Source organism: Nerophis ophidion, linkage group LG04, assembly GCF_033978795.1.
Source record: "Nerophis ophidion isolate RoL-2023_Sa linkage group LG04, RoL_Noph_v1.0, whole genome shotgun sequence".
In the NCBI taxonomy this organism is placed as follows: domain Eukaryota; kingdom Metazoa; phylum Chordata; class Actinopteri; order Syngnathiformes; family Syngnathidae; genus Nerophis; species Nerophis ophidion.
Window position 1 is genome coordinate 58,543,178 of NC_084614.1, and position 17,301 is coordinate 58,560,478.

A 17,301-nucleotide genomic window follows, 5' to 3' on the forward strand; every position below is an offset into this window, starting at 1 on the left:
TTTATTTTACTATACACAACATCCATCCATTCATTTTCTACCGATTGTCCCTTTTGGGGCCGTGGGAGGTCGCTGGAGCCTATCTCAGCTGCATTCGGGCGGAAGGCGAGGTACACCCTGGACAAGTCGCCATCTCATCGCAGTACTATACACACATGAACACTAAATACAATAACTATTCTGTGCAATACCATAAAAATTATTAATTAACTTAGTGTTCACTCTTAGAATAGAGAGAATATCATAGAATAGAAAGTACTTTATTGATCCCTGGGGGAAATACAGCACCACAGTTCGCTAACAATAGACGATATTAATAATAAATAATATATAACATATAATATATATATAATATAAAATATATGAATAGTATAAATATATTCTACATATATTCTACATTTAAGTGCAGTCAAGGAACATATGCATTATACAGTCTGATGGCTGTCGGTATGAAGGACCTCCTGTGTCGTTCCGTGTTGCATTTAGGGAGTCTGAGCCTTCCACTGAACGTGCTCATTCTCTCCGCAAGGTCCGAGTGTAGTGGGTGGGAGGTGTTGTCCATAATGACACCACCGCCAGAGAGTCCAGCTCCACTCCCACCACATTACTGGCCTTCTCTACCAACTTGTCCAGTCTGTTTGCGTCCCTCACTCTGAGCCCGCTGCCCGAGCAAGCCACGGCATACAAGAAAGCGCCTGCCACCACCGACTCGTATCAAAGCGATAACCCGAGAATATGCACAAAATGTGTCAATTTGTTTCATGCAATAATAGTCACATATTTTAAATGTATTTTATATCATAGAGCAGTGGTACGCATGCCACTAATGTAACCCTGGCGGCCCGCGAGCCGCATCCGGCCCACCTATCATCGCCCAAATGATGAAACCGTTCAAAGTAGGGTGGCTCATGTATGCAGTACCTCCGCCACATCGCAAGGGGCAACAGAGAGGCATATATGCAGTGGGGCGAGTGGAAGAAGACTACTCATTCAACCATGAAAAAAAATCCAAATAAATTGCAAAAATCCGACTAATCAACAAAATATGAATGTTCTGCCCCGACCGAGCAAGTGCTTGAGTCATTGTTTCCTGTTGGACCTTTTAAGCGACGGACACACTGTTCCAGACAAGCAGCAGCAATGGTAGACATTCACACGTGTAAGCTTCATTACCAAACTTGGTCAAATCTTTGTATGTAAATATTGTGCATAAAGATATTTGGCTTATTTTGAGTTTTTTCTTGCCCTGATGTGGGATCTGAGCCGAGCATGCCATTGTGGCTTGTGCAGTCCTTTGAGACACTTGTGATTTAGGGCTGTATAAATAAACTTTGATTGAAGGGAATAAGCAGTAGAAAATGGATGGATGGATGACTAATTGCTTATTTTGTAGAAAAAGTACTGACTTTGTGGTGTCTTGGATTTGTGGTCGAGTTGTTTTTTGTTTTTGAGAGTAACTTTGGCGAGCAAAGCTCATTTAATACATATGGCGCTAAATTTGACCAGTAGAGGTTAATAATGCTACACCTTAGGTTTAATTTTAGGTTTAATTGTGATGGGTCACATGCCTGTACATTGTGTTCAATGTTTGATGTAGATAATGTTTCATTTCTATATGTGTCAACATCTGTTTTTTTTAAAATACACATTGGCCATTGTTTAAAATACACAATAAACGTTATACGTTTTTAACGTTTATGTTTATATTTTCAGCCTTACAAACCTAAATAAAGAAAGAAGTGTAAAAAAAATAACTAAGAAAGGAAAAAAATTCAAAAGAAGGAACATCAGTCCTCAACAAAACTTCTGGAGCTTCTGTTTCTTCATGCTGTTAACTACCGTACTAGCTACACACACTGGAAACAAGTAGCGAGGAAGAATAATTCATTCATTGACAGTGCGGTGTGAAATCCGATATGTTTACTTTTCAATTAGGTAAACATACTCTCAAAAGAATATAACCTGCGGGTGCACGTTCTGACGAAACATCCAGATTTCGATGTCCGGCCCCTGAGCCCCTTGGGCTCTTGAAACTGCAGCCCTCTTCGTTATGTAGTAGAATAGCCCTGTACTAGTGATACGGCCACGTTGTGGTGAAGAAGGAGCTGAGCCGGAAGGCAAAGCTCTCAATTTACCGGTCGATCTACGTTTCCCTCCTCACCTATGGTCATGACCGAAAGGATAAGATCACGGGTACAAGCGGCCGAAATGAGTTTCCTCCGCCGGGATAGGGTGAGAAGCTCTGTCATCCGAGAGGAACTCAAAGTAAAGCCGCTGCTCCTCCACATCGAGAGGAGCCAGATGAGGTGGTTCGGGCATCTGGTCAGGATGCCACCCGAACGCCTCCCTAGGGAGGTGTTTAGGGCACGTCCAACAGGTAGGAGGCCACGGGGAAGACCCAGGACACGTTGGGAAGACTAAGTCTCCCGGCCGGCCTGGGAACGCCTCGGGATCCCCCGGGATGAGCTAGACGAAGTGGCTGGGGAGAGGGAAGTCTGGGCTTCCCTGCTTAGGCTGCTGTCCCCGTGACCCGACCACGAATAAGCGGAACAAGATGGATGGATGGATGGATAGTGATACGGTAGGCTCCAACTAGCGGTACGCCAAAGAATCAAGTAAATATTAAATGGGTTGTACTTGTTTACCGCTTTTCTACCTTCAAGGTACTCAAAGCGCTTTGACACTACTTCCACATTCACCCATTCACACACACATTCACACACTGATGGAGGGAGCTGCCATGCAAGGCGCTAACCAGCACCCATCAGGAGCAAGGGTGAAGTGTCTTGCTCAGGACACAACGGACGTGACGAGGTTGGTACTAGGAGGGGATTGAACTAGGGACCCTCGGGTTGCGCACGGCCACTCTCCCACTGTGCCACGCCGTCCCTAAAAAATATTCAAACATGGTGTTACTGTTCAAATGTTAAAATACAACCTCTGCCTTGTTTTTAATGAAAACTTTGGACCACTGCACGACTGTATTTTACTGTTGGTCCTTGTACTTAGAGAGCCAACTGTTTTCTAAGGTGGTACTTGGGGGGTGGGGGGGGGGGAACCTTTGAGAACCACTGTTATGAACCAAATATGGACAATTGTTGTATCCTCAAGCAAGTGTTTTGTGTGCAATATTCCTACTTCTAAGCATCGAGGGGTGGGACTAAATGTGTCTGGAGTGGTGACCAGGGGCGTCACTAGACCTAATACTGGGGCACAAATAATTCATGTGAGCGTGCAAAGCGCGCAAGAAAAAACATTTTTAGCACTTATTTATCATAAAAAATACATAAATAGTGCTTTAAACTATGAAGTCATATCAGACTATGTTTTATGGATCTTTGATTAACCACCTGAAATTAACTAATGCATTTGACCTACTTGTGCACTTTTTTACTCCAGACTTCTAAACTGCTACTGGTAAAAGCAAAAAGGAAGAGCAATGAATCTTTTTGAAATATATATTGCAGTAATCATCTGCAAATTTAACATCTACAAAAGTAAAACAAGAAATAAAGCACCCCTACATCTCTGGGTTATTTTATATTATTTAATTTCTATTCATGGCAATGTGGCTAATCCTATTTCAGATACACAAAACTTTAAAATATACACAAAACAATAAAGCCACAGTAGTAGAATAAATGAACAACTGTTGTGTGTCTGTTCAGGGAATCATTTTCTGAGAAGTAAACTGTAACGTCTCGTTTTCATTTTTGCAAAGTGGTCAATCACTCTGGACAGACATGGAAATATTACAGTAACTGTTATACAGTTGACCAGTGGTTCCCAACTGCTGGGTCGTGACATAAAAGTGGAATGTGTGTCATTTTCAGTGAGTCGCAGTCAGATGTGTGCGTGGAAAAAAAAAAGTTTAGGGATAAAAAAATCTAATTGTGGCAACAAAACCAGATATTTTTAGCCATTTTTCTAGTGACTATTTGTGAGTATTTTTGCAAAAGGCAAACCGACTAACAAGTTGGAGGAGGACTCAGGACAGACATGGAAATATTTTTTTTTTTAAATCTAAATGGGGCAACAAAACCAGATATTTTCAGCCATCTTTCTGAAAACAAATACAGAAATGTTACTATTTTTTTCTGGAAACAAAACCAGATGCTTTAGCTGTAGCCATTTTTCTGGTGACAAAACAGGATTATTTTAGTCAAAATCACACCGATTAACAAGGCAAGTCTACTGTGCTATTTTTCTGTGAAATAAACTTGAATGATTTAAGAATTTGGCTCACGAATTGATGATATGGAAAAATGTTTTTCTTCCTGAAGATAAACCATTTGAGAAGCACTCAACTCACGCATGCTTGTTCCAAATCATCATTGATGCAGAACCAGCAGACAATGTTTCATGTTCATTGGAAATTCCCCCGACAGCTCGTACAGCAAATGAATATGTTTGTCTTGATACAAGGAATAACGTTAGCTAACTTAGCATCAACTTAAGACAATGATGTTGCCTAGCTAGCTAGGACTTCACTTACATCTCTCATTCCTTGCTGCTTCTTTTCTGCTGCGGGCGAATAACTTTCTGATATCCATCTAGGAGTTACAGTTTGAGTCAAATCAAAATCAAAATAATGTAATAAACAAATTGTTGTTGGCTAATGTTACCTACCTCACGCAGTGATTCTCATCCCCCCCCCACTCTCTCTCTCTCTCTCTCTGCTCTCTCTCTCTCTCTCTCTCTCTCTCTCTCTCTCAACTGAAGTCTCGATCCACACGTGAATAAATTACCATATTAATTAGCCATGTGCTCATTGTTACGTGGAGTGAATATAGTAGCAATCAATTACCATACTAAGTAGTATGTGCGCTGTTGTCTATGTTATGTAGACTTAAAACTCTGAAGCGGTTTATTTTATTGGTGAATTTTTTACTGGGGCAATGCAGATCAACAGTGGGGCACGTGCCCCAGTGAAATCTGTCTGGCGACGCCCCTGGTGGTGACACAATGAGGAACAGAGACGCCACAATGGGGGGGAACATCGCTTCTCTCCTTGCTCCACTGACCATGCAGAACAGCGGCACCGTGAAACCCTGCTAAGCGCCAGTGAATGTGTGCGCGTGTGTGTGTGTGTGTGTGTCATTGCGGCAGGCGTTTGTTTGTCCGCTGGGAGGCAGTGGAGTGTGAAGGCCTGGTCACTCACACCATGGAGGCTTATGGAGCGCATGCATGCCAGCTGTTCAATTTGGCCACACGGGAGGAAAAATAGGAAGAGAGAAGCGGCGGGCATGTATGATTAAATTGTGTATGGGTATTTTTTAATAACATCATTTCATCCTCCCTACACTGTCAAAACAACTCTCGTGAAACCATTAAAATGTAATGAACAATGTCAATTGCAGGCTGCCAAACCAACAGGTGGCACACTATAATGTAACGAACCATATAAACCCAAGTATAAGACGACCCTGAAATCATATGCAGCAGAACCTCAAGTTATGAAATTAATTGGTCCTTGAACAGTTTGTATGTTGAAAAGTACATAAGTTGAAACACATTTCTCCATAAGAAAGAATGTAAACGTGAATAATGGGTTCACGTTTGTAGACAATACAAAGCAATATACTGTACTTATATCAAACTAACATAACAAGGGGGTTATGGAACAACTTTCTATTTAACAAATTTAACAAAAGTCAAAACAACAACAAGCTTAACGGTCCTCCAATTCAGCCACCCTTCTGACACACACACACACACACACACTGTCACTATTCCTGTGCTGCACTCAGTTTGAAATCATAAACCTTAACTTTTAACAACCAGGTCCCTACAATGATTAGGAATAAAATAGAAAAAAATTTGCTTAACTTATTGATTTATCTTCTTGGTATGACAGGGCGGTATCATCGACGCTGTGGATACTTCCTGAATGTTTCTTTTTTTTTTTTTGCATGGGTGAGAACTCCCTTCCAAAGGCAAAACCTAGTAACTCACTTCTAGCTGATTTTGAGAAAACAAAGGAAAACCAATCTATCTTGATGCTGTCTTACAAAGATCTACAAAGTCATCAAACGTATAGATGTTTTCTTGAGCTTTCATTTTCTTGCCGATTGAGCCATGGATTGAATCTGCTCTCATGAACGTGTGCCCTTTCTCCAGATATTTTATCACAATCTCGGGTGGGCCCCATTCTGCGTTTGTACTTTTTTCATGAGCCGTGTACAGCGTCCAGTTTTTATTTTGACCTCCACAGTTATCTACCCAAAAGAGTATGCAAGGGAAAGAATCAAGAACAATACATTTAATGAAGGTGCTTGCAACGTCCTGGGCCAATCTTCCAAATATCCCCTCGTGCCATAATATAACATAATCAGGTTGACCGTCGGCCCCCATTTGTGCAAATGTCGCATTAAAGACAATAAGGCGACTGACGAAGAAGCTCTGCTTGGTCCCTTGAGATACTAGGTTTTTCTGTTGTATCTACACGGTTATGTGGTAGTTGCTAGGTCCTGCCATGCGCGTAACAGCTTACTTACGGAACAAATTACAATATCGCATACACTAATGTAAAGCATATCACCTAGGAACTCCAAAATTATCAGCTCAGTTTTGACCAAAAATGAGTTACTGGGTTTTGCCTTTCAACAGGAGAGTTGATGTAGATGCCCATATCGGCTGGTCAGATTTACTTTATAAAAGAGAAGTGTAGGACACTTCTCTTGTAGCCTTATTTGAATTTGACTTTATTAAATGTATTCATATTATCATTTGCTGCAACCGGGCTGGAGCAGGAGGGGATAGAAAGACAAAAAAAGGAAGACAGAGGGGGAAATTGTGGGGATAAGAGGGGGATTAGACACAGAGACAAAAACAACAACAGCAAACACAACAATAGCAACAAAAACAAACTGAATGTTTCTAACCCCACATTGCTTGTCCGTTGCTTTCTTCGGACTCATTTTGAACTAGCAATAATAGGAAAATGTTGAATATAAAAAGACTAAAACACTCAACGAGTATGCAGAGTAGCACTGAGCACAGTAGCTATCTGACTGAATTGACACGGAGATCGATCAGCCCGCCCACAATAGATGTGCTGCGAGGCACACAATTGGAGTATGAAACGTTTGTACACTGAGACATGTTCGTACGACAAAAGCATATTTTTTTTTCTGGTCTGCAGATGGCAAATTGAAAAGTTCGTACAACGAGGAGTTCGTAAATCGAGCTCCCACTGTAATAATACACATAGCTTAAGTTGAAGTTGTTTGGTGCCACCTGATGGTTTCCATGTATAAATATCTAAACCCATAACATGTATATATATATTTTTAGATTATTTTAGACGGATTGGCAAAAAATATATACTCTTTAGCAGTGGTTCCCAACCTTTTTGTATCCGCGGACCGGTCAACGCTTAATAATTTGTCCCGCGGCCCGGGTGTGTTTTTTTTTTTTTTTCTTTGTCATGAAAAAGGGACGTTTTTGTCATGAATAAGGGAGGTTTTTGTGGTTGGTGCACTAATTGTAAGTGTGTATTGTGTTTTTTATGTTGATTAAATAAAAAAACTAAAAAAATATATATATTTTTTTATTTTTATTTTTTTTTTATAAAAATGAATAAAAAATTATTCTGCGGCCCGGTACCAATCGGGCCACGGCCCGGTACCAATCGGGCCACGGCCCGTTACCAATCGGGCCACGGCCCGGTGGTTGGGGACCACTGCTCTATAGATCAGGGGTCGGGAACCTTTTTAGCCGAGAGAGCCATACAAGCCAAATATTTTTAAAAGTATTTCCGTGAGAGCCATATATTTATTTTTTTTAACAGTGAATACAACTATATGCGCGCATTTTTAAGAAAGACCAACATTTTTGAGTATAATAAGTCTCTTATTCTTTTTAGTAACGTTGTTATTCTGAGGCTAACCAAAAATAAATAAAATACTTCTTACCATTAATCCGGCTTCTTGAACAGGTGCGGTAGAAACCGGATGGATGGATGAAAATGCATGAGAATGTTTTGTATTTTGAACGTTATTTTTGACACGATAAGTAATGAATAATTCCAGTGGAATTATTCATTACTTATCGTGTTAAGCAATGTCAGTTAAGATTTATCTGAGAGCCAGGTGCAGTCATCAAAAGAGCCACATCTGGCTCTAGAGCCATAGGTTCCCTACCCCTGCTATACATCCTAATCAGAAACTTGGATACATTTAGTTTTGAAAGACACAAGAAAGAAGAATAGTCAGACTGTTCCAGACCATTAAATATTTCACAGAACATTTGAACATTCCCACAAAATAAGTGAACCGCTACTTTACCTTTACTTTGACGTACGTGTATGGTGAAGCCAGACTTAGACAAACTCTATTGATCCCACAAGGGAAATTGTTCCAAGACGCTTACTGCTTTGAATCAAAGTCGGCTTATGTCACTAAACATGCCCAATATGTATTTTGAGAAGAGCATATTTTATGTTTCTCTCGAAGTCTCAATTTAACAAAGGCCACACAGTTCAGCCCTGAATTAAGCAGAAATTCTCATGTGCATGAGGTCACACAAGAGCAGAGACATGAATTGCAGAAAATCAACACTATCTTTGCTTTGGGACAGGGGTATCAAAGGTACGTCCCGCGAACCGATTTTATAGGGCCTGCAAAATGACTTTGCCAAGTATAAAAACAAAATGTAATTTTAATGAAAGAAACTTCTGTTCTAAATGTGCCCACTAAATGTAGCAATATCAATTACCGTATTTCCTTGAATTGCCGCCGGGGCGCTAACTATTTTAAAACCTCTTCTCACTCCTGCGCTTACCAAAGGCATGCGATAAAAGTAAGCATGCACTAATTATTTTAAAACCTCTTCTCACTCCGGCACTTACCAAAGGTATGCAGTAAAAACTTGAGTGTGATGTAAGCTTAGACCTTAAATCCTACTGAATAGTTCTTAATCTTCTTCCCTTTATGCGATTTCAAATTACCGGTATTGAAATCAGCGTTCTCCATTTTGAAAATGATGACAGGTTAAGTGTCACTCGTGACGTCACGAGATTGACCAGGTGGTAATACTAAGCATGCGCTAATTATTGTGGGAAGCGAGTTTGACCCGGCAGTAATTTAAGGCAGGCGCATACTATATGTACTGTGGAAATTCAAGGAAATGCGGTGTTTGTATCTCCTGACAGTATAACAAATTTGAATTTTTACTTTCAGGCCTTGATTGTCAAATATGTTGGTAATGTAACCTGTGTCATTTATACCCAAATAAAATGCTTTTGATAACATGTATATTTGTGTTGTACTTAAAACTGGGGACACGCTTTAAAGTAAAAAGTTAAAATACCAATGATTGTCACATACACACACGCTTTGCTTAGCTTATGGTTGTCCATCGAGTCCGATGACGACATAAAGCAAGCAAAATGTACCTGCGCAAGGAGATATTTAAGTGCCAAAGGAGGTGCGCTTTCTCAAATAGCACTATCTTCACCTCAATGAATGCCCTCCCAGTAACAGTTCGAGATGCTACCTCAGTAGAAGCATTTAAGTCTCACCTTAAAACTCATTTGTATACTCTAGCCTTTAAATATACCTCCTTTTTAGACCTGTTGATCTGCCGCTTCTTTTCGTTTTCTCCTCTGCCCACCCCCTCCCTTGTGGAGGGGGTTCGGTCTGATGGCCATGGATGAAGTACTGGCTGTTCAAAGTCGGGACCCAGGATGGACCGCTTGTCGGAACCCAGGATGGACCGCTCGCCTGTGTATCGGTTGGGGACATCTCGACGCTGCTGATCCGACTCCGCTTGGGATGGTTTCCTGAGTACGGGACTCTCGCTGCTGTCTTGGATCCGCTTTGAACTGAACTCTCGCGGCTGTGTTGGAGCCACTATGGATTGAACTTTCACAGTATCATGTTAGACCCGCTCAACATTCATTGCTTTCGGTCCCCTAGGGGGGGTCCTCTCCAAGGTTCTCATAGTCATCATTGTCACTGGCGTCCCACTGGGTGTGAATTCTCCCTGCCCACTGGGTGTGAGTTTTCCTTGCCCTTATGTGGGTTCTTCCGAGGATGTCGTAGTCGTAGTGGTTTGTACAGTCCTTTGAGACATTTGTGATTTAGGGCTATATAAATAAACATTGATTGATTGATTGATGAGACCTGGTGGCATGGGTGAGCCCATGACAACCAGTCCCCCACCATGACTGCATGAGGTTGCCGGGTCCTTAATCTTTCAAGGCCCGCCCATTGCGCACCACCAGCACATTGGTTTTCTGTTAGGGTGTGCTCGCTTAGCCTTTGCCTAAATAAGCTGACCCACAAGGCAATGGGGCTATTTACCCATAGTTGGGGCAGGGTTGACGGGCGTCAGGGTGTGTTCCACACAATGGTGGGCCTATACGCCACGTCTCTGGGGCCCACTGCTGCTCCGAGATCCCCTTCAGTTTAATTCGGGGTCTGCAAAGACCCTTATCCATGTGTGGCCACCAGGAGGCACTGAAGGAGTCTTGGTGGTGGAGAGGCTTGGTACCAACAGGAGGAGACTTACGCACTTGGCTCATCTTTTCACCCCCGAGGGGGGCTAGCTGGCGGCGGTAGCTGTAAGCAGAGAGTAGCAAGCAGAAAGCAACATGCACTATCTACAGACATCTCTCTACTTCTACTGCAGTAGACGCGTCACACACACACACACATACACACACAAGGTGTGGTGAGATTGTCCTCTGCATTTGACCCATCATCCTCACCCGCTGGGAGGTGAGGGGAGCATTGAGCAGCAGCGGTGGCCACGTCAGGTAATCATTTTGGGGATTTAACCCCCAAATCCAACCCTTGATGCTGAGTGCCAAGCAGGGAGGTAATGGGTCCCATTTTTATAGTCTTTGGTATGACTCGGCCGGGGTTTAAATTCACGACCTACTGATCTCAAGGCGGACACTCAGACCGCTAGGCCACTTTCTAGGCGCACATTATTTTGCCCTTCTAACTTCATGTGTGATTAATGAAATGAGTCCAAATTCACAAGTTTTGTTGATGATGCTACATATGTACAGTAAATCAGTTGTGGACAATTAGTAAATTACAATAATGCAATTATGTAATTTATTCATATCCTTACTCATTTCTTTTTTCTGATAGATCAAAAAATAAAACCATTGGGAGCATATTAAAACTCTGCCACGCTCAATTCCATTAATTATGGTGAACATTACATCATTTTTTCAGAAAGTATAACAATACAATACTTTTAACCGCAACATGAAAGGATGCTTGTTTTGTTTTTAAACCAAAAAAAAAAAACGCAACATGATAGGGTGTTTGTTATGTTTTTACACCAAAAAAAAAAAAAAATCTGAAGTTGTCTTTATTTTTAAATTATCATGCCAAGATTTTACCAGTCCATTCTCCTCCATCTGGCCCGTGAGCTACAATGACACCCCCACTTAAATGGGTTATTGCACAAAGATCATTAACACTTCAAATTTTCTAAGGCCCTCATCAAGAAGCAGGGACTATATACAGTAATTGTCCTCCTTATTTTATGAGTGATCATTTATTCACCTCGCGTGCTTTGCATCTCCCATGGCAGTGGTTCTCAGCCTTTTTTCAGTGATGTACCCCCTGTGAACATTTTTTTTATTCAAGTACCCCAAATCAGAGCAAAGCATTTTCGGTTGAAAAAACAGATAAAGAAGTAAAATACAGCACTATGTCATCTGTTTCTGATTTATTAAATTGTATAACGGCGCAAAAATCTTGCTCATTTTTAGTGGTCTTTCTTTAACTATTTGGAAAAAAAGATATAAAAATTACTAAAGACTTATTGAAAAATAAACAAGTTATTCAATTATAAATAAAGATTTCTAGACATAGAATTAATCATCAACTTAAAGTGCCCTCTTTGGGGATTGTAATAGCGATCCATCTGGATTCATGCACTTAATTCTTAACATTTCTTCACAAAAAAAGAAATCTTTAACATCAATATTTATGGAACATGTCCCCAAAAAAAATCTAGCTGTCGATGTTGTAAGCACAATACCAATGGGAGCAATTTGCAAAATGCGCAACCGCATTCTGCAAATTTGTATAATGCGCAATCTTTTTGCAAATTGCTTCCAGCTATATATTTGAATAATGTGTGGTGCTCATTTTGTAAATCAATGGGCGCAATTTGCAAAATGCGCAATCGCATTTTGCAAATTTGTATAATGCACAATTTGTATAAGGCACTTTTTGGCAATTTTGGAAATTGCTTCCAGCTATATATTGATTGTGTTGGAAGTTCTGGCTACTAACCCTAACTCTAACCCTAACCCTAACCGTCCTCAAACCACCCATTTGCACGGTCGCGCCATTTTCAAACAAAACCGCATCTTAAATCTTGTCTGGCGATATGCAAATTGCTTGCGAACAATGGAAATGACGTATAATTTGCAAAGTGCGCGAGATTGGTGAAATGCTTACAACATCAACACTGAATATTGCATTGTTGCATTTCTTTTCACAGTTTATGAACTTACATTCATATTTTGTTGAAGTATTTTTCAATAAATATGTTTATAAAGGATTTTGGAATTGTTGCATTTTTAGAATATTTGTAAAAAATCTCACGTACCCCTTGGCATACCTTCAAGTACGCCCAGGGGTACGCGTACCCCCATTTGAGAACCACTGTCCCATGGTACCATGAGAGAAAGGCTTCCCGAACTAAATAACTCCCCTTTTTCTCCGGACTGTATATGTGTCTTTTACCTCGTTTTGCTGATTAGAACCTCCTCTTCCGTCTCCACAGATCCCAACGCTTTGGGCCATCACGGCACGGACCACGCCTTGATCGGAGGAGTGGTGGCAGTGGTGGTGTTCGTCACCTTGTGTTTAATCATTGTGCTGGGAAGATACCTGGCCAGGCATAAAGGTAAAAGCCCACGGCGGACCAGCCGCCTACTGTCTCTCAAGGCTCACTGACCTTCTCGGATCACATCCGCTTGCTTGTCCCATTAGACATTCCCAGTGCTCCCCTTGTCCCCAGGTGGCAGCAGAAAGATATGCAGTATCTGCTGTGAAGGACAAAAAGAAAGGAAAGAACTATGCTGTAGTGAATCCCTGAAGGCCAGTGAGAACTGGCTGTTGAAATTCCTTTGCTCAAAGTGCATTGACAAGATTCAACAACCAGGTTTTCGGATTGGGTGTAGAATTTTGTGTTATATATTTTGAAATACTGACTTGTTGGTGCAAAAATTCAATAAATATAACGCCAATCAAATGGATTTAAATTAGATACACGGCTCGCGCAATTTTTAATTGTAATAGATAAATAATATAGAATAAATGAATATTAAGCCATTTAAATTAAATAAATCGCTCATCACCGATAATTGTAATAAAAAAATAAAATCAATATTAAGCCATTAATTGGACTGAAATTAGATGAATAGCGCATTCATTTGCTAACTTAAATGACTAAATATTTAAATGGGAAATATTTTATTACACTAGCTAATAATTAAATGTGCGATATACTCCTAATAATTGTATTAAATATGCTGGTTAATTATTGCATGGCCAATTTATACACACACACACACACATACTTTTTAATTTTTTTATGACAGAAGGGTTAGTGTGTCTGCCTCACAATACGAAGGTCCTGAGTAGTCAGGGTTCAATCCCAGGCTCGGGATCTTTCTGTGTGGAGTTTGCATGTCTTCCCCGTGACTGCGTGGGTTCCCTCCGGGTACTCCGGCTTCCTCCCACTTCCAAAGGCATGCACCTGGGGATAGGTTGATTGGCAACACTAAATTGGCCCTAGTGTGTGAATGTGAGTGTGAAAGTTGTCTGTCTATATGTGTTGGCCCTGCAATGAAGTGGCGACTTGTCCAGGGTGTACCCCACCTTCCGCCCGATTGTAGCTGAAATAGGCACCAGTGCCCCCCGCGGCCCTACAGGGAATAAGCGGTAGAAAATGGATGGATGGATGGATGGATGGATGGAAGGATGGGAAGGGGAGTAAATAAAACTCCTTGGTTAAATTTTAGTTGCCCGACTAGTAAATACAAAAATCAAAAGACACTAAGTGTAAAATAGGTTTTACAATGTAATTTGCTTTTCCTAAGGATACATGTTTAATTGTAAAGGAATTTTGTCACTTTTGTTTAATTTCATTTTTTTTTAATTATTTGTATTTTTGTAATTGTGTTTTCTCGGTCACCAAACAAAGACATGATTTGCTGCTTGTTGAACTGGCATTACATAATCGTTTTGTTTTTTATTGCTTGTAATCAGTTGTACCATGCTTGGGTAACATTTTTTTTTAAGATATTTCCGCTAACAAATAAAGAACATAAGAGATGTATAAGGTGTATGTTTTGTTGAAATGTCATATGAATCCACTTATGTGTTGGTTGTGACCCCAGGATGCTGAGACAGCAGGCAAAGTGCAAGTAAAAACCCTTTACCTTGGGTAAACAGAAATAGTGCAGTGGGGAATTACAAAAGTGACCACGCACAGGAAGCATAGGGAAAGCTATGCAGCAGGTTTTGGTGCAAAGAAAACCAATGCAAACTGATCCAGCACCGTCCTGGGATCAGAGCTGGCATGAAAAGCATCCTGATTAGCAACCAGGGGCAGGTGACCGCGTATTGGCCATCGGGGACGTGTGAGGGAGCCAATGCTCGGACAAGAGAAGTCGTGGAAGCAAACAAGAAGTGTAAACAAAATAAGGAGTGCTCGACAGAAAATAATACAAAACACAGGAAACTAAAAATGAATTCCCAATGTGAGATCATGACAACTTTATCTTTAAAGGCCTACTGAAATGAGATGTTCTTATTTAAACGGGGATAGCAGGTCCATTCTATGTGTCATACTTGATCATTTCGCGATATTGCCATATTTTTTCTGAGAGGATTTAGTAGAGAACATCCACGATAAAGTTCGCAACTTTCGGTGCTAAGAGAAAAGCCCTGCCTCTACCGGAAGTCGCAGACGATGACTCCTCACATATTCACATCGTTTTTAATGGGGGCCTCCAACAAAAACAGTTATTCGGACCGAGAAAACGACAATTTCCCCATTAATTTGAGCGAGGATGAAAGATTTGTGTTTGAGGATATTGATAGCGACAGACTACAAAAAAAAAAAAACGCGATTGCATTGGGGCGGATTCCGATGTTTTTAGACACATTTTGTAGGTTAATTCTGGGAAATCCCTTTATCTTTCTATTGTGTTGCTAGTGTTTTAGTGAATTTAATAATTACCTGATAGTCGGAAGGGTGTCTCCACGTGTGTGTTGACGCGCAGTGTCTCAGGGGAGTCGACGGCAGCTATGGACGGCACAAGCTCAGCTTTTCTCCGGTAAGAACTGACTTTTTAACCACAATTTTCTGCTGGTTGACATGTGGTAGGGATCCATGTTCTCTTGACCGCGCTCTGATCCATAGGAAAGTTTCACCTCCAGGAATTTTAAACAAGGAATCACCGTGTGTTTGTGTGGCTAAAGCTTCCCAACTCCATCTTTCTACTTTGACTTCTCCAATATTAATTGAACTAATTGCAAAAGATTCAGCAACACAGATGTCCAAAAAACTGTATAATTAGGCCGTTAAAGCAGACGACTTTTAGCTGTGTGTGTGCACAGCTCTCATACTTCCTAAAAACCCGTGACGTCTTGCTTACACGTCATCATTACACAACGTTTTCAAGACGAAACTCCCAATTTAGTAAACTAAAAAGGCCGTATTGGCATGTGTTGCAATGTTAATATTTCATCATTGATATATAAACTATCAGACTGCGTGGTGGGTTGTAGTGGGTTTCAGTAGGCCTTTAAAGTCCTTTTTCAAAAGTGGTCAAACACATTTTCAAAAAACCTTTCCCCTGCAGGAACGTATTTGACAAACGAGGCCAAAGGAGCGGACGACGCACCCGACGCCGACACGGCCATCATCAACGCCGAGGGGAACCACGCGCACGCCGAGGAAAAAAAGGAGTACTTCATCTAGACTGTAGAGGGCGCCACCCTTGCCATCTCGTCGCCTCTGTGTCTTTTTCTTCTCCAACTCGCGACCAGGCCGCGCACGGACACAGAGGATCATCCCGTGTTTGCCCTCCTCCGTGTCACACCTTTTTTTGTTGGTTTTCCTTCCTTTCGGCAGCTGTTTTTTGTTTGTTTGTTTTTTGTGGTCATTTTATAGGCATCGCTGCAGAAGTCCACACTATTTTTTGCCCCTCTGTAAATCCATCATGACTGCTTACACACCCGAAAGGTTCCAGCCGGACACATCACCACCCGTCCCATCACATCAACACGGTGCCTAAAAACACAGACGCCATTGAACTTGCCTTCATGAATCAGTCGCTCGCAATGTAAATGCTTTTGTAGACGGACGATCCTTTCACCGCTTAGCTCACAGCATTGTGGTCTTTTTCCTTTCCTTTTGGATTGCAACCATGATCTGTGCTATTTACGCCTTACACATATCCACCACGCTGAATCACGCCACTTCTTAGACCATCCACTCCCCTTCTTGAAATAGACTTGTAATTAAAGCGCGGAGCTGTGTGAGATTAGACGAAGGCTTTGTGTGACACTCGTGTAGCAAGCTTGGTCAGATAAGTGTATAGTTAGCGGAGGCGGGGGTGTAGTGCGCTTCTGTCTAGAGCTGAGAATACACACCAAAAATATATCCGATGACGCTAGACGAGACCTTTCATCCGTGGAGACGAATAGAAAAGCGTTTTTCTAAATCCACTATTCCGATCTTTGTATGTGTATATTATACCTGTCTCAGCGTCCTTCTACTGCAGTTGGTTTATCACCCGATGGCTTCAGGTCCGATTGATGTACAAATTGTATTAAAGTTAGTACATTCACTCACGTTCCGAATGAAAAAAAAAACAAAACAAAAAAAACAAATCCCATGAAGTGTAAGTTTAGGAAATACGTGTCAAAAAGAGTGCATTAGTTACATGTACAGGGACTTTGTGATAAATGCCTTTTCTTTCTGTAAATGTTTTTTGATGTGTGCTTCAAACGAGCGGGTGTATAGTTAGTACCGGCCTCCTGGGAAGCCATCGTGCTCACGTGCCGTGCAAAATGCTGCAGAGAACGTGCGTTCACATGTGACTACTTCACGTTGGCGGCAGGGAGGTCATACGTGTGGCTACATTCGGTGGAGTTCATACGGTATATGAACACTTGCACATTTACTATTTGTATACATCCCACGCGTATTTGGTAGTTTAGGCATGTCCTGCACCTGGATGAACCTCATGCATATTACTTACTACATCTACACGATATTGACTCCATGGAGTTCATACATGGCAGA

At 41.3% G+C, this 17,301-nt stretch overlaps 1 protein-coding gene across 4 annotated transcripts in view; it reads left to right on the top strand.

The window, feature by feature from the left end:
* Positions 1-16,981, top strand: part of cadm2a (cell adhesion molecule 2a) — a 602,573-nt gene extending 585,592 nt beyond the window's left edge. For all 4 annotated transcript variants that reach the window (XM_061898582.1, XM_061898583.1, XM_061898585.1 and 1 more), the window contains 2 exons: positions 12,763-12,885; positions 15,854-16,981. In XM_061898582.1, coding sequence (XP_061754566.1) covers positions 12,763-12,885; positions 15,854-15,972 — 242 coding nt within the window. In that variant the 3' untranslated portion in view covers positions 15,973-16,981. The remainder of the gene's footprint in view (positions 1-12,762; positions 12,886-15,853) is intronic.
* Positions 16,982-17,301: the final 320 nt, after the last annotated feature.